The sequence below is a fragment of the Fundulus heteroclitus genome, chromosome 12 (genome assembly GCF_011125445.2).
Source record: "Fundulus heteroclitus isolate FHET01 chromosome 12, MU-UCD_Fhet_4.1, whole genome shotgun sequence".
Lineage (NCBI taxonomy): Eukaryota > Metazoa > Chordata > Actinopteri > Cyprinodontiformes > Fundulidae > Fundulus > Fundulus heteroclitus.
Window position 1 is genome coordinate 33,289,114 of NC_046372.1, and position 23,699 is coordinate 33,312,812.

Below are 23,699 nucleotides of genomic sequence, written 5' to 3' on the forward strand. Positions count from 1 at the left end.
AGTGAAAGGGGCCAGGCGGACCAGCTTGCGGTTTTCTGTACCTGTACTGCGTAACTCCGACCATGATAGAGGCCTTCCCCATCTTAGTCGGAGCTACGCAGCATCCATGAGTCAGACAGGAAGAGAGACACTTTGGCAAACTAAAACACATCCGCTTTGGGAAAAATGCAAAATAAAATCTCCAAACCATAAGGTCAATGGAAAACAATTTCTGGCCTGGTTTGTCCCCACGTAGGTCCATCCTGGAAAACGCACAGTTCAATAAATAATCAGTATAACATTTCAATAAACCATTTACACATAGTAGGAGCTCAGAAGTACAGCAAACAGATAAGAAGTTTAAACAGCAATCTTCTCTGAGTTTGGAGCAGCAAATGCAGCTTTACGTTTACCGCCCAGCTTGTTTACGTGGGTGCCACCAATTTGAGGTAGCCCATTAATACTTGATCTCACAAGTCCAGTGGTCCACAGGAGCCTCTACGCAGTCAGTAGGTGAGGAAAGAAATCTGTACCAATCCGAAAGTCGGGTAGGACAGATCGGATGGTTTGGTGTGTTTCAGCCTTAAGAGCCAGCAGACCGTCCTGTAATGCCTCGCAGTAAAGTAGATCAACCCATTCTACGGGGTTAGGGTCACTTAACCACTTTCTTTTCGCTCCTCCGCTGGGCGTTACTGACTCGGTCGGCTCCATCACCAGACACACACATATACACACCTCTTTGAATGCTGAATCGCACGTCAATGTCTCCGCCATATTGGAGGTGGCATAGCGGAGCAATTCGGAGAGGATGCCTCATTCATGTGCTGCATGGATTTGTACCAACCGATTCACAGCACAGACTAGATCTACTGGCATTATTACCTTTCACAGGTAAAAAAAAATAAAAATAAACATATAATATATACATGTGATGGTAATCATTATAATATCATTATAATGACATGTGTCTGTTGGCTCCATTGCCTCCCCTTGTTTACTCACTGAGCGATTGCGCAATATCGTACTTGCGGTGATGTGGTCTTGTTATTGGAAATATACAGAAAAGCAATAAAAAAAAATCTGTGAAGTCATGGTATGCGACTGGGGCCATTTATGTGTAAATAAAAATTCCTCTTAGGACCCTGTAAAATCCTGTAAACTAATGATGAATTAGAGGAGGAGAACCCAGATCATTATAATTATTATTATAATAATAATAATTATTATTATTATTGTGTAGTTTTAGCTGCTGTACTCGCACTTGTGTGAATGTGTGTGTGTGTGTGTGTGTGTGTGTGTGTGTGTGTGTCTGGGGGGTGGGGGTAGGTGGCTTGAGGGTTAAGAATAGCTGATCTGCATGCTGCTGAATGAAGTGTCGGTTTTCAGCGCTCTAACTCCTCCTCTACGGACGGGGCTGCTGCTTTCCTTCCACTCGAACAACCCAAGTAGTTTTTCGGAGCGCACTCTCCGGCAGCAATGTGGAGGGAAGGGGCGAGCAATTGAGCAGTGTTGTTTTTTTTTTCTTTTCTTCCATTTTCCCCACTCCCACTTCTTTTGAGTTCTCCTTTTTTTTCCCCTAGTTTTGAACTTTGCGTAGCTTTTTTTTATTTTTAGGTCTGTACGCGGAGGGGGAACAGAGCGCAACACTGTTCAATAAAGGGAAGGAAAGCAGCTCCGCGACTCGTCTTTTCTTTTTTTTTTTTCTTCTCTCTTTCACTTGAGCCATTGTTTCTCACGCATGGATATTAAGGAGATAAAGTCGGACGTGCTGCTCTCTCTTCCGCAGAGGTTGTAGTTTAATGCTGGCTCCGTAAGGAAGGAGAGAATCGTTCCTATATATTCCTCAGGAGCACAAGAGCTAAAAACACGCACAGGAGGACCACAAGTTTGTCCGCAAGCGGCGAAGGACGCGAAACTTTGCCAAGTTTGCTGCGCATCCGGCTGCAGAAGCCAAACGTTTATCGATATTCTTCCAACTTTTTTTTTGTTTGTGTTTTTTTTTTTACTGTGGATTATCATCACAAGCCTGGTCATGGATCACGGAATTAAATTCCGAGGATGAAAGGGGAGTTGTGAAACATGAACTATTGTAGTTAGCTCTCTCCACCAGTGGCACGTTTTGGACTGTACGCTGAGAAATAGAAGAGAAAAAAAAAAAAACTGCTGTTGCGCTTGTGTGTGCGTGTTTTTTTTTTCTTCCCTTCCTTCCTTTTCGATCCCTTTCCACTCGGGTGCCAAAATGCCACAGCTGAACGGAGGCGGCGGGGACGATCTCGGGGCCAACGATGAAATGATCTCGTTCAAAGACGAAGGGGAGCAGGAGGAGAAGATCTCCGAGAACGTCTCCGCGGAGAGGGATCTGGATGACGTGAAGTCCTCCTTGGTGAACGAGTCGGAAAACAACAGCAGCTCGTCAGACTCGGAGGTAAAACACGTTATGCAAAATGGAAACAGACAGGGGAGGAAAAAAAAAAAAAAGAAGTGGTTTACAGACAGGAGTGTGGAGTTTTTAATCCATGTGCATGCATGTCCTCCCTTTTCTGCAGCAGGCAGAGAGGCGCCCCCGGACCAGACCCGACTCAGAAAGTTATGACAAAACAAGAGATTACTTCACTGAAGGTAAACAATCCAAGATCCGTAGTATTTTTTCTTCCCCTTACTCTCAAAACAAATAAACAAAAGGATGAGAAAACGAGTCGCCTTTGCCTCAACATAAACCCCTAAGTTTCCCTCGCTTTCTCTTGCAGCACTAAGAAGACAGCAAGATGGTGGCTTTTTTAAGAGCCCTCACTATCCGGGCTACCCGTTTCTTATGATTCCTGACCTCACCAACCCATACCTATCCAATGGTTCGCTGTCTCCCAGTGCAAGAACAGTAAGTTCCCCGCGTGGGATGCTGTGCTCACTTGCTCATGCTTTCTCTCAATTCTGTCATTCTCTGCAAAAAAAAAAAAAAAAAAAAAAGAAGAAGAAAAAAAAAAAAAGGAAAAAACTTTGGCCGTATGTGAAAGTTCCTTGCGCACTGCCAGACCGCCATATTCCCTCCAAGTGGCCTCTCAAGGAGCAGTACTAACTACCTCTTTGTTCTTTTAGGGGGTATAAATTTCTCCCTGCCACCCACTCTTTGCATAGGCTTGCATTTGAACTTCTTGTTCTGTATGGACTTCAGATCTGTTCGTTATTTTTTTTTATCTGTAAAAAAAAAAAATCTCAAAACACTTTATCCCCCACCCCCTTCCCCCCATTGGCACAGACTTATTATTTCAGTTTATCTTATCAGGAACAATTAATCTTATGTTTCAGAACAGAGGTGGTCTTCTTCAAGCTTCTATCGCAGGAATCCTTGATCTTGCTGTGTTCTTTGCATCCTCTAGTTTCCTTTTCCTTGTGATTATAGTGTTTTTTTATTTTTTTGTTGTATTTGACAAATTCAGGTGTTATTTTACAGTCTGACAAAGCAACAGAGCCAAGACAGCCATAGCCTTAAGTCTTACATATAAGAATCTTAATTTTATGCCACAAAGAGTCTCAGATATTTCATATTTTCCCTAATACATTTATTAACAACTAGAATTTGTACTTTTATTCCTTTGTTGCTTCTTCCGTGACTTCTCCTTTATGGTATAGTGTTTTTTATCAGTTTGCGAGTCAAAAAAACCGCAATATTCTCCCCTGCACTCCACGCAGCAAGACGGCTGTTCTTGTTGCTTATATCCTGCAGTGGCAACGGTGCAATGTGTCGCGGTCCACTGCAGCTCCCCGTGGAAGACGTTCTCCAGAGACTTTCAATGCCTAGATAAGACCGACGGTCTCGAGCAAGTGTTGTTGACGCAGAGTTCGCAGGGCTGCGTTTACTTGTTGCATGGGGGGGGGGTCACGCCGTGTGTTTGCAGGACTTTTAAACTCATTACCGCATTAGTTTGTCTGCTGCGGCTATCTTGGAGGCACCTTTGGCAGAAAGGTTGGCTCCAAACATTCGGGATCGGGGGTTTATTAGAAAAATTGAAGTGGGAGCTGTGCAAACTTCCTTGGGATAATCCCTGTTTTCCTCTGGGCTAGTCCACCCCACCACCCCCGCCCCCTCCCCGCCATTCCCTACCCCATCCTTGTCACATCCCCTCCCCAAAAAAACAAGTACTTTCGTTAAAGCCTGGCAGGCATCTGTCTGAAGAGACACCCCACCACCCTACCCCCCCCCCCCCCTCTGTCTCCCTTTTCACTGTTTCAGGGCCACTCACATCACCTCCCTGCACCTTCCATTCAATTAGAAAGGCGTTAGTTGACCATTGTTATTCTGAGCAGTCTTGATGGCTTCATTGGAGGTCTCCATTGGGGCTCATTAACTAAATGGCTGCCTCTGCTCGGACCATGTGATGCGTAGCCGTCTCTGTCTTGTTGGTTTTGGTGTTTGAGAGGAATACTAGCAGGGGGTTGCTATGTTTTTTTTTTCCCACCTTCACCTTCTTCTCATCACTTAAGTTAAGTCTTTTTTTTGGTCAGTGAACCCCAGATCAGATTTGAGCCTTCTCAAAAAAGTGGATGGATTTTATTATTTTCAGTCAGAACGTAAATGCACGTCATCTGGGTTAGAAAAGCCTATAATATTGCAGCCAAGAAGTTCTTTGCAACTGCAGCATTGCAGATGTTAAAATTGCGACAGTGATTTGATCAGTGGGACAGATTTAGCTATTGCTTCACTTTGCTCCTTCGTCAAATTGTTCCCCCATTTTGAACCCATACAAAACCATTTGGCCCCCTTCTACTTCCATTTCATTCCTGTAAACAAACCCTTTTGTATTCATTTATCTGAACCTTTGCATATCAGCTTAATTTTCATTGTTGTTGAGTCTTACCAGGGCTTATGGAGATAAGTGTTTAATTCTCATGCATGATCTAAATCTGTTGAATGTTTTTATCAGAAAACTTTGCATAGCACCCTATTGCCCTTTATTTTGAGTCTGATTCCTTTCTGGGCCAGTTAACCAATGGCATTGGACAGCTAAGAAACCTCCTGGTCAAATCAAATTAACTGATCCCTCTTTTGCTGGTTGCTAATATTTAGTGGGGACATATACTCAGGCTTCCCTACAGTGGAATAAATAGCATATAAAAATGAATGAGTTGTTCTCTAAGAGGGTGTGAAACGGTCCCCCAGCAAGTACAAATCTCCGTGTGAAATACGAAAGGGCCGAAGCTATGACATGGTACAGGGGTGAAATGACCAATTCCCATTTCCATTATTTGCTGTTCTGATCCTGTTTGAACCATTGTTAGGAAATATGACCCCTGACCAAACCAAAATTACACCTCGTGTTGCTTACAAGGTTGCGGCAATGTGTTAAAACATCGCGAAAAGTCTTAAATTCCAAAAGTACAGCTTTTTTCATACGCATTTTAAGTATGAGATGTTTTGGTGCGTGTATTTTTTTGTTGTATTTGACAAATTCAGGTGTTATTTTACGCTCTGACAAAGCAACAGAGCCAAGACAGCCATAGCCTTGAGTCTTACATTTAAGAATCTTAATTTTATGCCACAAAGAGTCTCAGATATTTCATATTTTCCCTAATACATTTATTAACAACTAGAATTTGTACTTTTATTACTTTGTTGCTTCTTCCGTGACTTCTTCTTTATGGTACAAATCTATTTCAAAGAAATACAGTAAGGCCTTCATTTTATACTTTTTTTGTGAGTCTGTGTGAAAAAACAAGTTATTCTTCAGCGTGACAAAGCCACAAGGCCCAGACAGTCATGCTTCCCTGTGAACCTTCAGAACCACGTTTTCTATTAAACATCTTCATTTTAAGCTGAAAAAGTCTTAATGTGCCGTGTTTTCCAAAACAACACCCAATTTTCATTTAGGTGAATCCTAAATTTGTACTTCATCACACAGAGTCATTCATTCACAAGCTCTGAAGTTGACTTATCTGGTGTGTTAAAAAAATAATTCAAAAAGCAATGCATTCAACACACCCAAACGTACAGAAGTCCTGTATTTATTGGACTCACGTAACCACTTTTTTTATATTGCTGAGTAGAAAAACAATATAAAAAAAATCTTGTTACATCATTTGTTGTCAAAGTGAGTTTGCCCCTAAGCGGGTTAGTAAAGGTAGTAAAAAATTACCAAAACTATAAAACCATGCACTGGGGAAGAAGAGAAATGCTCTTGGTGGGTTGCTTTTAAGGAAACCCTCTTTGGTCGCAGTGTTTTAGGTCTACTACTGGAGAAAAAAAAGAACACTACCCCAATCTGATCTACAGTTACTACTAATCCAGCCTCATCTCAGTCCATCTCTTTGTTTTCTCGTGTAAGCCTCTCCCTTCCTCGTGTTTTTGTGGGATAAAACTAATTTTAAAATTAAAACAGCCATCTAAGCAGCTTCAGGCAACGCGGGGGAATAATTAGACTCTTTTTCTAGACGTCTAATCCTCCATATTTAAAAAAGAGAAAGAAAACGGGGTCATTGGGACAGAGTGCGCTGACTGTGTCAATCATCACTGTGGCAGAAAACAAGCAGACAGACAATGGCTGGCATACTTAGCGGTCGTCTTGAGGTCTCCATATTGCCCTGCCCTCATGGCTTAGTGTGAATGCAACGCAGTGAGTGTGATTGATGAGAAGGCTCATGTTGGAACCTTTTTAGACTCGCATTCTGGGCGCTGGGGCTGTTCAGACCTGCAGATCTCTGTGTCGTGTTCGCGGCGGTCCGATCCGCCGGCTGATATTTTACAAGTGGCCTGCACCAGCACGTCCGTCCGATGGGCTCGGTTAAACCTGTTGAGCTCCTGCGGTTAAATTTATCGCTGCATCACCGCGCTGCCTGTGAGAAATGCGCAGATTAGCCGGAGAGGTGGGTGCGAACAATCCTGGCGCTTGGCAAACACTTTAGGGTATTGCGTTTGGCTCGGAAAACTCTGCCGGGACCGAGAGGGTTTGTTTTACGGGCTCCGGGTGGTATGCGGTCGTGCTTGTGCTGCGTGAGGCGTATTAAAAAGTTGCGTCTGTCAACCAGACTGCGTGATTCATAGCAGGCAGCAAAATCCAGCGTTTTTTTTAATTTTGTTTTCTGTTTCAAGGTGGGGGACCTGCGCTCTCACAGCTCCGAGTGCACAACGTTGTAATGGCTGATGTACGCCGCCGTGCAGTTTCGTGCGTCACGTGTTCGCCGCGCACGCAGCAAACGCGACAAAAAACCGCGAGCCGTTGCTCAAGAGCCGTTACGCAGTCATTTCGCTCAGGAATGCACCGCACGATAAAGGATTTAAAGTCCCCAAGTCGATGAAAAAAATCCGAATGTGGCAACCCCATCACGAGCAATGAGAGACAGGCCTACATGGGATCAGCGCAGAGTTCCCCCGAGGGCCAAGAATAACTGATTTAAAGCCTGCTCAGAGCTGACATTCCGCTGTAATCCACCGAGAGCTGAGGAGGAGGTTTTATGTTTGCAGAGATGTTCCACCAGACTCCTGCCTGCTGTGGTGCACCCCCCACCCCCCCTCCAAACACACCCCTTATACAAACTCAGCTCGATAAATCCAGCTCATTGTTCCGGCAGAGACCGGCTAGTGCCAGGTTTAATTGGTGAACTCGCACCCCGCCGGACGCCACTTTTTTTTTCGACAACCTCGCCAGCCGCGCTGTCGTCATCATCGCCGCCACTCAAGAGCGAAATGCCTCTTGTGTGCGAGAGGTGGCAAGTAGGCGAGAGCGAGGCGAGCCGCTCAAACATATCTTCATCAAATAACGCGGTGGGACGCTCAAACTCCCGAGCATGATTGTTGAATAGAGAACCGTTTTGAGATATGAATAGGAAAGGCTTGCATGAGTCTGAACTTGTCAGTGGCTACGATTGCATGCCTCCGACTTCTTTTTCTTTTCTCGTCTTTCCATTCTTTCTGCTGCCTTTGGTGCTCAAAACGAGCGGACAAAGGAAAGTCAACACAGACATTGTCCCGCTGAATAAAAGGGCCTCTCCTTGCATAAGCAAAGCCTGTTTGTGTGGAGGTGTCTTTCATCAGGTGGCTGACTTGGCATTTCACTCACCTTGCCGTGTGTGTGTGTGTGTCTGTATGTGTGTGTGTGTGTGTGCAAGAATGAGCAAACATGCAGCCATGCGTTCTGTATGTTTGTCTGCAAGTTCCCGAGTATGGGGGGAGGGTTGGGGGTGGGGGTGGAGGGGCGTTCAGGTGAGGCTGTGTGGATATTTTGCAACAGAGGGCACAGTGTGCACGGCTCACGTTCTGACAACCGTCTATGTTGTATTCCTGAATCTCAAATATTTTTTCAGCCAAGCGCTGTGTCAACAGAGCCAACGTCTCTGACTAGGTTTTTAGTTTTGAAAGGAGTTTTCCTTCAAAGGCAAACACATCTACAGCAATCTGGTGGCTCTGTTCAATTAGAAGCAGATTCACGGGAACGCTCGGGGCATCTTGGCCTGGAGTGATTAATTTCGATAATGATCTTTTATGCTCGGGCTTGGAAAGTATAAAAAAGAAACAGGTGATTACAGTCTAAATAGTTACATAGCTCCACCGCTTTTATATGCTGGTGGGCAATTGAGATCAGATGTAATTAGTGTGAACACAAACCAAAGCTGCTTTTAGCCTCTCCTGCAGCCTTTTCATTTCGGCTGTTACGCGAACATGGATCTCCCATTTGCATTTCCTTTTCATCATGGATGCCCGTGCTCACTTCCTAACCTCACTCGTACAGATCTGTGTGAAATGGTGTCAGTCCTGGTCTGCATCCTTCCCTCTCTGGTCTCTGTGGAGGGCTTGAGCTTGGCGTCAATTCCTCCCTGCTACGCCATAGCCTGCTAGCGCGCTACCTAACCCACCCACTCGCCCGCTTGGCATTAGAAATTCTGTTTATAGCGCTCTCTGGCTTCTCGAGCGCAGGGCCCATCAGGAGCATCTCTGCACCCTTTGAGGAAAGGATAACCAACATCTCCCCTCTCTAGCCGCAGACTCCCCATGTTCAGCGACATCAATGAATCCTTTTGATGTGCCAAGATGAATATATGTGTGCAAATGTTTTTTATTCCCCCCTTCTTTTTTTTTAAAATCAATTTATGTGTTTTTCAGAGTTGCTATGTTTGGCCCGGGCTGCTGCTGGGTTTGGGGCATTGCTTTTCCCCCACCGACACTCTGGCAAACTTGTGTTTGAGTTCAAAGTCTTGGTGGGTGAAGATGAACACCTCCATTGCACCTGGATTCACCCCGAAGTCTCGAGTTTTAAAGCCTTGAAACAGATTCGATCTGTGTTCTTGACCTTGTTTCGGCAGGCTAACAACAAAAAAAAACTCCTGTTGCAGAGTCGAAGATCTGACTTTTGCAGCGAACTCAGAACCTGTAGCCGTTCATCGAGGAAACTGCTGGTCAAGCCCACGCATGTACTGACTCTGCTTTGCAACAATTACAATCTGTAGAGGATGGTAATCACTGTAGGTTTGGTTACTCTCAGACCCAAACACAGCAACGGATAAATTTATAGGCGCTAAAGCTTATTCTCTGGTGCTCAACAGATGCTAATCCAAAAAAAGAAACCTTTTCGCAGGGAATTAAAGCTGTGGACGATTGAGGGGTTGGGGGAGGAGTCATGTATCAAGCATTTTGTGAATACCAGCTTAGTCCTTTCTGTTCTGTGGTATTAGCCAAGTGTCCTGGTGCAAATGGGGAGGGCAGGGCCCCAGGAATTGTAGGAATAGTCACATACACTTGAACATGTAGCCACTTCATAAAGAAAGTCGGTGTTTCTATTTGTATTACTTAATGTCCCAAAGGTTTGCAAAAAAATACAATGACAACTGATTCTGATCATATTAATGTCATATATTAGAATTAGTCTCATTGCAACACAGCTAAGCTAAACAGCTTCTAAAAGGTTTAGTTTGTAGGGCCCCAAAATGTTACAAAGTAGGAAGAATTTGCTAAAGCGCAAAATGACAGTTAAATTTCTTATTTTGGCTTAATCAAAAGACCAAAACCCAAAAGAGTATCTATTACTTTTAAGTCAAAAGGATAATTCAGAACTGTTGAAGCAGTGTTCTAGTAAATGGGTTCTAACTTTCTTGGCATCTCTTATTACCTGGAAGGTTAAAAAATGTGACCAAAACAAACCTTTACTATCTTAAAATACTCTCAAATCTTCAAAAAAAATATCTCACCAGCTCACGGAAATGCTATTTTACAAACTATAAAATCATTGTCGTGTTTGTGTTGGACGGTTGACTATTTGCATGGAAAATCAAAGTTGGAGGCGGTGCGCCGCCAATAATGTTCCTGTGTGAGACACATGTTGAGAACAGGACATGTAAAGCATTTCAGGTAAAAAGAAAATGTGATAGAAACGAGAAGTTCGGAATAATCTTAACCACTTTCTGATAAAAACACTAGCTTTAGCCTCTGGGAACAACCGTCCGTGTTTACAAAAAAATTAAGATTCAGAGTTATGTATTACAGACAAGATATAAACCTTTTCAAAACCTTAAAAAAAGTTTTGTACTATACAAAGATTTTTTTTTTAAATTTCTTATTTGTTTCTCTAATACTTTATAAAATGAATGTTATATAACGCTGAAATCATTTCATTCAGATAAATCTTCACGCAAACTAATTGTAATTGTATTTCCACTTGTAGAGATTACTGTATATATATCTGCTGGCCGTGGGTAAATTGATGTGTTATACGACTGTGTGCTCCATTCATCACCATAAACTGTAACATTCACCTCAACCAGAGAAATGTTTTCTTCCGTAATTGTACCATAAGTTTTTAAGCTTCTTTCTATTAAAATGTGGAGGAAGAAAACACACGCACACGCACACACACACTCACACACACACACACACACCCACACACACAAAAGCCTTTAACAGGGCTTCATCAGTCTGGTATTCCAACCAGCTGTTTTCAGTTTAAGCTCTGCAGGCAGCAGGAGAGGAAGAGGGAGAGGGAGAAAGGAGCAGGCAGGAGGAGAGATTGTTGATGAGATGTGGTGGTGGGAGCATAAACTAGGGCAGATACGGGTGCTGCTATTCGTTTCCCTGCTATCCCAAGGTGGGCCTGCTTCCAGACCTTGAGGCACTCACTTATCAGGCGGATTTCTGTCTCCCACAGAGCACGGTTTCTCCTCTGTAGACCACAATGCCTCGCCGTCGCCCCTTACAGTAAGAGCCCCATCAAGACACGGCAGCAGGATATCAGATCGTGCTCATGTAGCATCAGCACTCCTCTAAGATTTACATCAGGCTCCTCTTCAGGTCACGCACGGGGCAGGCGGTCTGTTAAAGGCCATGTAGAACAGTACGTGAGTCCTATCAGCGAGGCTGTAGTGGCCATACTAAATTAAGAAGTGGGTGAGTATCGGTCCAGGGTAAGGTTAGCTGACAGTGAGCGGGACAGCTGTTCTTTTTGTTCAACTTATAAATCAGCATGGTTACTTTTCTCAGAATTTGTTTCTGTAATGGTACAGCAGCTTTGAGGCCTCTGGTCTGCCTCGACAATTAGACCTGCATTCATAAAACTGAGATAAAAAAAAATTCCTCTTGTTCTTAAATTTGGCTGGCCTCGGCTTTAGCAGGTTATCAGCCAGTGCACATCCATCTTTTTTACACGGTTCCATTCGCAGGGCTTCTATGTTCTTAACTCCACAACTACTGGAACCTAAACTAGAGACTCATCCACCATCTGCAGTATCTATTCTCCAAGTCTAAAAACACATGCAGTGCATGTAACAGATCTTATGTCTGACTGCATAAATCTTGAAGGCAGCCAGGGGGAATTTTCCATGTTTAATACAATCATATAAGTAGGACACATGTTAGTCTGTGCTTGCTTTGATGTTGAAGTTGGTGTTGAATATAACAGAAAAGTGTGAGTTGGAGAAAGACGAGCTTAAAAGATTTATCAACTATACTACATAACTGATTTGTTATAAATAATTCAGCTGCTTTGAATGTGAGGTCTTGGCTCACACAAAATCGTATAAATTCTAAGATTTATAGTCAACAAAATGTAAATATTCTCAGTAACTTTATCGACATAATCAGTAGAGATGTCATTATACAGCCGGCTTACAAAACCATATGATGGACTAACTGGGGTTCACGAGAACGAGACAAGATGTAATTCCCTTTCTTTATGTTACATACTTGTTTGACAAGTCCATATGTTGCCAGTTCTAGGCTTCTTAATTTTAGGGGTTGTCCTAATGCCCAAAAAATTTGAAAATGCTAGGTTTTTATTGGTTAAAAAATACAATCAAAGGTTTCAAAAATATCAAACTGTGTTTAAAAAAAAATATTTTGGATGTAGAAATATCTTGTTCTAGTTTGACCACACAATTCTTTTTAGACTGTGAGCTGGAGATTAGAGCTACACAATGAATGAATCGCAGTAGTCATCACAATGTCGGTACATTATTTCAGTCAGATAACTGCTTGGATGCAAACTTAGTTAGCTATTACGTTTTTTTTTTGTTTCATGCATATAATGCTTTACAAACCTAAAACATCTTTTTTGACTTGCATGGACTCTCACATATTACTTATGTAGTTTTGATTCGCCAGGATGATGCCAAGGAGAGAACAATTTGGAAAATGTGCATTTTTTGCAATTTAAATTAGTCATTTCACAATAAAACAGTATGATAATTGTTTTTCCTATTATTGTGCAGCTGTCGTAGAGATCAGACGTTGACCAGACACCCTTTAGTTTAGCGCCAAAATGTCTAAAGGAGAGGCAGACTTGTAATTAGCAGCTAATAATTAGCCAATCGTGGTTACATTGTAAACTGTTTGTATCTTGGACTAAAAAGCTTCTCTAGATTGCTAACTAGAAATGAGCAGAAGACCAGTCTAAAAAATGGGCTAAAAGGAGATTGTTATGATCATTTGCGGTTAGCCAGTAAAGGTATTCATACAAAACAGAATACTGGTCTGTAACTTCTAAGTATTTTAAGTGGTACTCCAGTGATGATGAAATGCAGCGTATCCTCGTTTAAAATTGGTAAACTGACCTTGGCGCAGACAACAAGGCATGAAGCAGAGTTCAGCTTTAGGGTAATTAGCAGCTAACAGTTAGCAAGTCAACTAAGAGTTTGCCAGTATTTACAAAGATGCTCATAAATCACTAGTCTTGTCTGTCCATTTCTCAACCAAATATTTTAATATTACGTAGTATCAGAACCCTTTGATTGAGATTGAGTTTTAAACCCAACGTAAAATGAATTGATTACACAAATATCCCCATGTATAGCCTACATAAAATCATCTGGCTTCATTCTGTCTGATATATAGGATGCTCACAAAACCTCATGGAAGTACTTGCTGTATGTAGGTTGATGTGTTTATAGAACAAAAATAACAGGAGTTCTTAGTTTTGACGCATTCTATGAACGGGGCGGGTGGGATTCAAATTCTTTAGTATCTGATCATCAATTAGAGATGATCAAGGGATAATTGGCTGATTCTAATCTTTGGCCAGTTGATTGGTACATCCTTACTCATTTTACTCACTTAACCAAAGTTCCTTGCTGACAGCAACTCAGTAGCGTTTTGTGAGACATATTGTGAGGTTTAATGTTGCAATATCACATGCCGTAGTATATCAAAATGTGCTCTGCTTGTTTAAAATACACATTTGCAATTTTCCCATGCGCTCAGGCCAAAGCGTGGTGAATAAAAATTCACCTTTTAGTGCCCCTTTCTCTGTGCCGTCAACCTCATAAACCAATTGTACTAGTTAAGAAGTCACAATGTTCTGCAGACCGTCAAATTCAATTAAAGCCGAGCAAAGGCATAAGTCATCTAAAATGTGTAGGCTCCTTATTTCGGAACAGACTTGTGGATCCTGTTAGAAAAAGCAGCTGAAGCAGCAGAAACCTGTGACAGACTGAGGTTTTCTTGTCGGCTTTCGCTCTTTCCTGACCTTATTTGCTCAATTTGAAATTATGAGGTAATGTTCTTGATTAGTTATGAGTAATGGCTGTGATTGAGGGCCTTGTGTTCAGCAGACATAAGACAGTCTTCAGTGATAGCGGGATTCCCCTGGTGCCTGCCCCCCAGATAATCAGCATGATTAGGTTTCTTTGTTCTGAGATGTTATCATGTGATGCTCATAGGTTGGGCTTTTCAGGACGTCTCCTTGAGGTGAATTTTGTGTCAGATATAGGAAGTTCAGCACCTTTGCAGGTATTATCTCGTAACCTTGAGTGGAAAAAAAAACTTCTAGTGGCTTATGTACCACTGATTTACTTAAAACATGTAGAATAGCTACATTAAGGGAAAATAGATCTAATCAAGCCTATATGACACAGAGAAGGCCTAGAAGTCCTTTTTGTTTGGTTTGTGCTGGGGTTGGAGGGGTTGGCTATTGGAAATCCCTGGAGCAGGCTTTAGGGGCAGGTCTGATTCTCGTGTGAAATGGGCAGGCTCTATAGCTCTCGGCTGACTTGACTGGGGCTGTATGGGTGTGTTGGCAGGGGGAGCGGCGGTCATGAATAGGGTCTTTGACTACCTCAGACTTGCCCTGAAAGGCAGGACAAAGACCCTAGGGCAACGGCTTAGAGCCTCACAGCTGAGCTACAGAATGCTTGGCCCAGTCTTCCTCCCTCCTTGCCCGATTTAAATACTACAGTGGCTTTCAGCATTCTGGTGACGGAGGCTCGCATTCACCGCCAATCGACCACCGTTTCTCTGTTATTGTTTACAGTGAACTAATCCCGCTCCTTTACGTAACCCTATTGTACAAAACCCATCAGAGGTGCTGGTGAATATGCCCCAGTGAGTCTCCTATAAGCCACTCTGGAGACAGGCTCATGTTGTTCATATTAAGCAGAAGTTATTTAGCTATAGATGAAGCTCTTGGCACTTTATAATGGAGAACCTTCGTCTATCCGAGATGTTGGCAAGTGAAGAAGATGAAGCACGGTGCACACCTCTAACCGCCTGATCGTTCTTGACCGATCCGCCAGCTTTTGAAATTTGTAAAAGGGTGAAAATAAATAGCCATAAATCTTTTCTGCAGAGTTAATGGGGTTACTTGAGTCCTGTCCAGACACTCTCTCCCCACAGAGTGTCTAGTTTCAGATGTCACTCAGAGCTTTGTTTTACCCCCCCCCTCCCTTTTCCCGGGTGAAGGGTCGGAGGCCAAGGTTCAGGGCCAGTTGGCTGAGTGGCCACAAAGGCTAAGGCTTCCCCTCAGCACATCCGATCTCTCCGTCCACACCGGCCCACAGCCACAAAGAAGGGATCGGCTTGCAACATTTGTCTTTTCTTATTATAACCGAAAAACGTTCTTGGATTTATGTCAAGAGTGTAATTATAAGGGCAAAGTTCACGTTTTCACAGTAAACCCATAAAACTGGTTTGGAAGTTTAATTGATTGCAAGCCCAAAACTTTTAATTGTTTTGTTCCTTTGCTGTTCTACTAACGCATCACGTTCTTTAATTTGTATCATATGCATAATTTTGAGTCCTCGTACTGCTAACCTGTCTGCTCATTCCTCGTGTCATCTCCTCTGCTAAAAAAGATTGCAGTACACCTCAAAACTTTAACCCCCCCCCCCCCCTCCACCCAAAAATCTGAACTTTTCTTCCCGCCCCACAGCCACCACCCAAACATGTCCTCCAGCCAGGTTTATTATGCCGTTTCACGCAGACCAAAATTGCAGCTGCATGGAGAACAATCTGGAGCACATTAGCTCAGGCGCTGTGATTTATAAATTGTTTCTCAGGCCATAAATCCCTGCTATAATTGTGCACAAGCACCCCTCTCTCTCCCTCTCTCTCCCTCTCTTTCTTTCTCCAGTCACTAGCCCCCCACCCCCTCACCACCGTTCTCTTTCTCTCCTCTCTGAGCAGCTTACAGTCCTTGGGTTAGCATTTAATTGTTTGCAGAAGTGTGTTCAGTTTAGAGTGAGTATAAGTTTGTTGCATTGTTGGGGTGCAGCCTGATATTGCAGCAGCAGCAGTTTTTTTTTTCATGCAAGATCAACCTTAACTTTTGAATGGTATCCTAAAACTATTTTTCTGCCATTGGTGTGGGTTACGTTTTTTTCAAAATGGGATGGGCGCATAATGTCTTCGGCTTTGTGTTTCTGTGGTTCATGCTTTGCATTCCTTAATACTGTGTAATTGAGAGGGGCCTCTCCTCAACTCTGTCCCTGGGAATCTGATATTTACAGCAGCCCCTGATTGTAATCACCTCACCATTCTCATTAGATTGTATTGAGAATGAAAGATAGCAGCAGCTGGATAAATTCTTATGTTCACCATCGAGGACGGCGAATGTCACAGAGACTTTTTTTTTCCTGGTATACTTCTAAATGAGATACATTTAGCTCAATCCAACAAATTTCTTCCATAACATTGTGCACAAAATACAATTTCAATCATGTTTTGGTGTCTTACTTTTGTGTTCTCAAGGCCTGAAAAACCAGCAATGCATAAGCTAACCCCATCCCAACTTGGCCTCCCAGCCTCAAGACCTCTGTTTTGACAGAAAGATTTATTCCTTACAGAATTTCAGACACTTAAATGGGAGCCCTACATGTGACTGTACAATGAATTTATAGCCTAGTGCATCTCTAGGTTTAGAACCTGGTATCCGAGTGTGTGCGTGCGTTTGCAGCTTGAGGAAAATGAAGCCTGCAGACTGTGAGGAAATGACTTTTATGAAGGTTTCAGGTAAAAAAAAAAAAAAAAAAAAAGAAGTGCTGGCAACCTTCCAGACCTCCCTGCAGTGTGCTCACAATACGCATAACTAATCCTGGGGAATGTCATGGTGATTTTGTGCTGTGTCACACATTGTGAAGGGCCTAAATTGCTATAAAATTTATTTTCTAATCATATGCAAACAGGTGATATGTTTTTATTTCTTAAGTTTTAAGCAAACTATTTTTGGTTGTTGTTTTCTTAGTGTGATACAGGAATGCCTCAATGTTTGCTAAGATTTCTCAACTATTATGTCTTGAACCTCTTAAGACCTGCTTATGTATTATATATGTTGTTTATATAGATGCACCGATCACAGTGTTTGTACCTTTGACCTGGCGATAATAGAGAAATACAGTATAAGGACTAAGATGCTAAATAAAAGAACAACGTTCCAAATCTTTCTTTCTCACCTTTCTCCTGTGAGCGATCATTAATCATTTATAGGAGAAAACAATAGTCTTACACCGTGTGTGAAAGAGAACAGTTGTAAACAAACAAGATTTTACAAACATATGTTATATATACATTTAATAGTATGGCTAGCTAGCATGACTAAATCAGTAGGCTCCATGTTCCTATTTTAGCAAATACATTTGTTTCCGTAACTTGGGGATTAACAAAAGTAGCCAATGTTTCGAAGTCTAGCATGCTCCCTGATAGGTTAAAAACTCAAAAAGGGTAACTAAAACATCTTTGCTGTACTTTGTTGGTCCTTTCTATTATCCGCTGCTTGCTCTCTCTTGCTCACTCTTTCTTAGCCACATTTCTTGACGTGTCTAGAAAATGCAATTTATTTGAAATCTCTTGGGGCAAATTTTAGTGCTTCCTCTGAAAAATATTTAACCCTTTACATATAGTGAAACTAGCTAACCTTGAGTTTGCATCACTTGATAACAACATCAACACTGAAGAGTGTTTATTTTTTTTATTAGGGCCTGGTGGAGCTCACTTATGGTGCATTCTCTAATTGAAGATCAGATTTAAGAGTTTCAGCCTGTTGGTCACCGATAAGGGCAGATCGAGCTGAAAATCGTCCAATTCCGGCCATTTCTTGCTTCTGGTCCATTATTTCTAACTACCTCTCTTGGTGCTTGTGTGACAGAGCCGACCACTGAACATACCATACTTGTGGCATTTGTGTGTGTGTGTGTGTGTGTGTGTGGGTGTGTGTGCATAGAGCAGAGGTGGAGGAGATGGAGGGTGGAGGGAGTGAGGTTAGCAGTGGGGTGATAGCCATGTCAGGTAGTAAAAGCTGAGATGAGGCAGGGCCCAGGAGTCTGCGGGGCCTGGAGATTTGTGATTTTGCACCGAGAGAGCAAACACAGGAGGCATCTGCAGGCAGCTGTGTTTGGGGGGCTGCTGCTGCTTGGGACGTGGGAGGGGGGGTAATGGAGCAGGGTGGTGGTGTAGAGAGAGAGACAGAGGGGAGGGCAGGGGTGGAGAAGGTGGTGGTGGGGGGGATTGGACTTGCAGAGTGAACACAATCAGCCCTCTGTTTTCATAAGACTTGTGGTATGTGAGAGCAGAAACAAATGTGTTTAATTTAGGCTCCTTTTTTTTTTTTTTCGCTTGCCTTCTCCGCTACACCCATTTATGCCCACCTTAGTTTTGAAAACTGACTTCTCTCCTTCAAGTTGCTTCATTACCTCTTTTAGGAGTTTTTTTTTTTTTTTATAAGAGCCAAAAAAGGAAAAAGAAACAATCACCCACTGTGCGCAGTCAGAAAAAAAGACATGCTTTTAGCAGAAGCCTACTTTAGTAGAAGTCTACTCTTTGAGGGTGGAGGTAAATATTTATCTGGTACTTCTAGAAAAAGAAACAACAAGAGCTGTTTTTATATTTTATCGGCGTGCATTTGGAGTGACCGAGTCCTCCGTTCTGCGTCCCAGACTTGTTACAGCCTTCTTAAACGCCTTGGCAGGAAGCCGCCGTATTAAACTGGCAACTCGCACCATCTCCAGCCAGTTTTGTGTTCGGCCATAAATGAAAAGTCCAGGTCTCACCCGTGTGTCACTGGCGTAGACTTTGACACACACATTTGATTTCTAAGTTGAGCTTTACTGTAAACATCCCGCCGAGCGCTGGTAACCACCTCCAGCTCTGGAGTCAATTATACAGACGTTTACAGCCGGGAGTTACAGCTACTCCCTTAACAATAAAAGAAGCAGTTGTGTTCCTGTGCGACTGTAACTAAACAATGCAACAGGACACGGGATAGGGGACAATATCTGTGACATTCGGAGGTGTAGCTCGTCCTGACACCAGATCGTGGTGACATTGTTAGGGGGAAGGGGGGGAGCGGATCTCTCAGGTATGGACAAACCACATTAGTGACTTTACCTAATTGACTCGAATAGCTTCTCGCCCACCTCTCTTTACGAGATGGCCCTGCTCTTAGCAGATGCATAATTATTTTCTCCTGCGTCTAATTACGCTGCGAGTTTTTTATGTGACCTGCTGTTGTGTTCTGCTTTACGAAATTACTCACTTATTCCTGACTGTAACCCCCCGGCCTCCTTTAGCCGTTTGATTGAAACTACCTGAGAGTCAACGAGACAAAGCGGGGATAAACTGCAAGCCAGATGCAGGGAAGCAAAAAACAAAACAAAAACTTTTTAAATTTTTTTAAAAAGGAAAATAAACTCTGAAGCAAATAATTATCAGAGTTGTAGAAATGCAGACGGCTACTGAAGTGTCGGCTCGTTCAGCGGGTAAGAACGTTAAAGAAGCTCAGCGAGGAAAGTGTATAACAGCCTCGCGTTCTGGTGATGCTGTTTTATTACCGAAACGGCACTAAATTCTGGGCCAAGGACTTTTCAAATAAACCTGGCCTGCTTGTTAGTTTTGCCTTGCACTGAATACAATTTAGGTGCTCGTACGTCACCATCACCTTTTCACATTATTTGCTAGGTCAGTGATTGTAAAACTCAGAGCCAGATCTGGGCTGGTCAATTTTTAGGTTACGCTGTGCCAAGCTTTGTCGAGCTGCTAACAGATTGGTCATTAAGCTGCGTAGTGTTTAAAGCGAAGTGTTCACGTTACAAAGGAGAACAACTCGTCTTGTTTAGTTTGGTACTACAAATAAAACATTTTCTGAACTGAACCCTTAACAAGGCATATCACAACGGAGAGGAGTGGAGCTAGCTTTCACTGGCCGTTTTCAGCAATCTCCTTTAGCTAAGTGTGCTTTAGGAAAAGTGTAGTTAAACCGTCAGCATTCTGAAACCCTACTTTGGAATGCTAATTGACTAAATGCTCACTGCATTGAGTTTTAAAGGAGCAATAAGTAATAGTGAAACCTAGTGTTTCAAATCGGAACAACAATACGTAAATCTTTAGGAGAGCGTCGCACGGGTTACCAGGTCAAGAGAGGCGAGGACGTTGCACAGCTAAATTCAAGATGATGAGTGATGACTATTCAGCCAAAGTATGTTGTTATTGTTGAATAAACAGCTTGCCCCCAGAGACGCAGAGATTCGAAAAGAGCCAGCAGCTTATGCCGTTTCCTCAACGGTCTGTTGCTGCTGAGAAACCCCACCGAATTTTTTCCTACACAGGACAGGCATATGATGTTGTATTCGGTTCTATTTCTGGTTCACTTCTCTTACTGGCTTCAATTTTTGCAGGCTGCTGCTCTTTTGACAACATAAAATACCAAATGCTGTGTTCTGTGTTGGCAACCCTGGGAACTGTCATGTGATTGGCTCAGCAACCAGGAAGTAAACATGGGTTAGACACTGCACAGAAGTAGTTCCGGACAATAGCTCTGATTTTGAAAGGAGAAAAACTTGACTAAGATATTGTTGATTGAGAGCACCGACTGTTTATAGGAAATGTTCATCCCGGGTGACAAATGAGAATGATTTAGGTTAATTTCACAGTACATTTCTTACTTATTGCCCCTTTAAGTTTGTTACAGTTTTAGCTTACCAAAAGGACTGTTTACTTTCATATAAACATGCTACTTTTTCATAAAAAATACTTAAAGTTAGCTGATAGGTAGAATTTTTTAGTAAATAAATGTTGGGGTTATTTTACTACTGAACTTTGGAACTTTTATACATTGTCCTTTTGAGTACAGTTTAAATAATATGATTATTTCATAAAAGGGATGGGAAAAACAAAACTGTACTTCACTTTTCTTTTTGGTGACTTCTTAATTATTTTTTCATTTCCTTCTGTTGTAAATAGGTTCACATTTCTTTAGTTCAGCATCAATATGTCATTGAATCATGTTTGAGAAAGATTTCTGAGGGGAAAAAGAGCTTAGGCTGCTCATTAAAGGCAGACAATGAGGGCAGTTTATCACGCTGAATTACTGTGCATTATAACTTTATAGGTCTAGGTTTTACCTCAGCTGTTTTAAAATGTATTGTTGCATTACAACTTCAATGTACTCAATTTTTTTTATACTTTAGGTGTAAAGAAAGGTCTTTTGGTTGCTCAGTCATGAAAAGTAATCCAGCTGATCAAGTTTAAATAACATTTCTTACAAATTTAGAGTTCTTTTAACTCTTTATTGTCAAAATTGAGAGCTACCTAAGTTCATAGATAAACAGCTGTATGCATAAACTACGTTTGTTTGGCTGGTAATTTGTAAGTAAATGTATTAAAACGTCTTTGCTCATCTGTAGTTGTTCTGGAGATTGAACCTTATGTAGAAATGAGATTTGGACCTTTTAGCAGGAAGCATTGGAACCGCTGGACTGTGGCGATTTTTCTTCTTAAGAGAAAGACACCAGTGAAATGCGGACGTGTCGAGGCATCCTGAAAACCTTGCAGGAGCCTTGACGCCGTCTTGTTCGGACCTCCCCTGCGCTGCCGCCCCTCTCCGCTGCCCTCTCTCCCTCTTTGCGCTAATAGTTCTTTTGTGTACAAGAGCATGTTAAGAGGCCAATGAGCCTGGCCTTAATAGGGCCACGTCGCCATAGAAACCACGGCACTCTGGATGTCTGACCTTTGACCCAGTTTTTTCTGCGGCCCGTGAATGAGAGCGCAGGGACAAACCAAACGGGTCACAATGGAGGCCCCGACAGACCGAGGGAGTGCTCCTGTCAGAGTCACTTAACTTCATTCCTCTACGGGCTAATGGACACTTCAGACGCGCTTCGCCATAAGCGGCGTGCTAAATTTCCACCGCAGCATCACGGATTAATACGATGTAAAACAGAGCGATGGGGCTTTAAATGAAATCTGAGTGATAAGCAGACACAGAGGGAGGGAGGTGGTTAAATCGTATGTTTTTCATGAGTGATCGATTAGACCGCAGATAAATGCAGTCAGATGAAAGTCATCTGCGCGGATTTCATTAAACAGAAGAAAATCCCTGTAGTCTTTTCGGATGCAGGCAACAATGCATCCACATTTCTAATAAAGTGTAACTTAGATAGAAAGTTTTCTTTCTTGCAGTTTCAATTGATTGACTTCACCTCTTGAGGGTAAACGGACCTTAAAATCCCTACTTGGAGAAATTTCCATAGGGCCGGTTGTGGAGCGCCGGTCTGACCAGCTGAGCCGCTGGTCATTTCCCCATCGATTACGCAGTAATTAGCACAAAGACCGCAGAGGTTTGCTTAAGAATTGTTAGTGTAATTGCCTCTAATGTCGGCAAACAATGGGGCTCAAAGCAAGCTCCGAGACAAGGCGGGGCCTCTGCTTATCGCATTGTCTTTGTCCTGTAATCTTTTAATTGTGTTTCGCGCATACATCAGGTCGAGGTGTCAATGGCCCGCTGAGAGCAGGTGATCTCAGCAGAGCAAACCTGGGAGGAGCTGGCGGGCAGGGGGCCCGACAGGGTTATTGTCTGAAGTTGCAGGGGACGGTAATTAACACCTCAGCCCAACAGCATGCTGTGTGGCCCCATTTGTTTTCCATTGGGGGGGTTGGGGGGGGGGGTAAAAGAAAACAATGGGGAGGGGCTCGCCACACAGTAGGTGAGTGACATTATCTGCTGGAGGGATCCGCGCAGGCATTCCTGCAGCTCGGCTGTTTACCACGAGCTGGGCAAGGGCAAGTCTCCTGTGGGTAGACGCTTTCTTTTTATTTACTCCCTTTGTTTGTTCTTGCCTCTAATTGATTGACTTATCCATTTTGGTCAATCATGTACATGAGCTGAGATAATAACAGCGGGAAAAGTAAAAAGTATTTTCCAGATCCATCCATACATCCATTTATACTTTTAAAGTTGGAAACTGGAGTCAGGGCATGGTAATGAGTTTTGACACTAACAAGTGTCAGACATTGCTTTTCCCCCAACTTTATCATTTCCAAAATGTTAAACTTTTTTTTTTCTTTTCTTTTCTTCTGTCACCAAACTTTTCATCACATTCACAGCGCGGCCTCTTAAGTCGACAGGCAGTTTCTAGCAAACTTTGGGATCCTTTTTTCTGTCTCTTTGGCAGAGCATCTGACTTGGTTTGACAGCAAATGTCCAGGACATCTGTCTCCTCTCCGCGCTCTGATGTCGGCATGCAGCATGGCACCGCAAACACTTCAGAGATGACAAAGACGCTTGGCCGTGTTATTCCCTCCCGCTCTGCGAGAGCAATGTAACAATTAGAACCCAGCTCTGGCAGGCCACATGCCCCAGAGCATATGTTGCATTCTCTATGTTCAAAAAACCAAAAGGGCTCCAGTGTGGCTCGTTGGAAAAATTTCGGTGGCATCACTGCCACCTTTGTCGCATCTGGGCCTCTTATAAAAACTAGCACATTCTACTGATGTCTATTCTGAGCGTTGGAGGCAGCAGGGAAAGCTGGAAGACAATTAGAGAGCGACGAAAATGGATCAGCTAAAGTTCTCTTCAGATACTGCTTTCTATCAGTTCTCCATCCGAGGGCATTTACAACAGTGTCCAGGTCCCATGCCGAAGCAAGCGTAGCTATGGGCCCTCGCCATATGTCTGTATTTACTTCTAATAAATCAAGGCCATGTGTGAAGCATTAACTGAATGCCCCGCAGTTGGGCTGATATCACTTTATCTAGGTTTCAGTCTTTC

At 42.8% G+C, this 23,699-nt stretch overlaps 1 protein-coding gene across 5 annotated transcripts in view; it reads left to right on the forward strand.

Moving 5' to 3' along the window:
• The first annotated feature begins 1,381 nt into the window (after positions 1 to 1,381).
• Positions 1,382 to 23,699, forward strand: part of tcf7l1b (transcription factor 7 like 1b) — a 47,161-nt gene continuing 24,843 nt past the window's right edge. Inside the window, exons 1-3 of one of the 5 annotated variants that reach the window (XM_036144484.1) lie at positions 1,382 to 2,404; positions 2,526 to 2,598; positions 2,727 to 2,854. In XM_036144484.1, coding sequence (XP_036000377.1) covers positions 2,219 to 2,404; positions 2,526 to 2,598; positions 2,727 to 2,854 — 387 coding nt within the window. In that variant the 5' untranslated portion in view covers positions 1,382 to 2,218. The remainder of the gene's footprint in view (positions 2,405 to 2,525; positions 2,599 to 2,726; positions 2,855 to 23,699) is intronic. The other 4 variants (XM_036144482.1, XM_012863336.3, XM_036144483.1 and 1 more) reach the window with 4 other exon arrangements.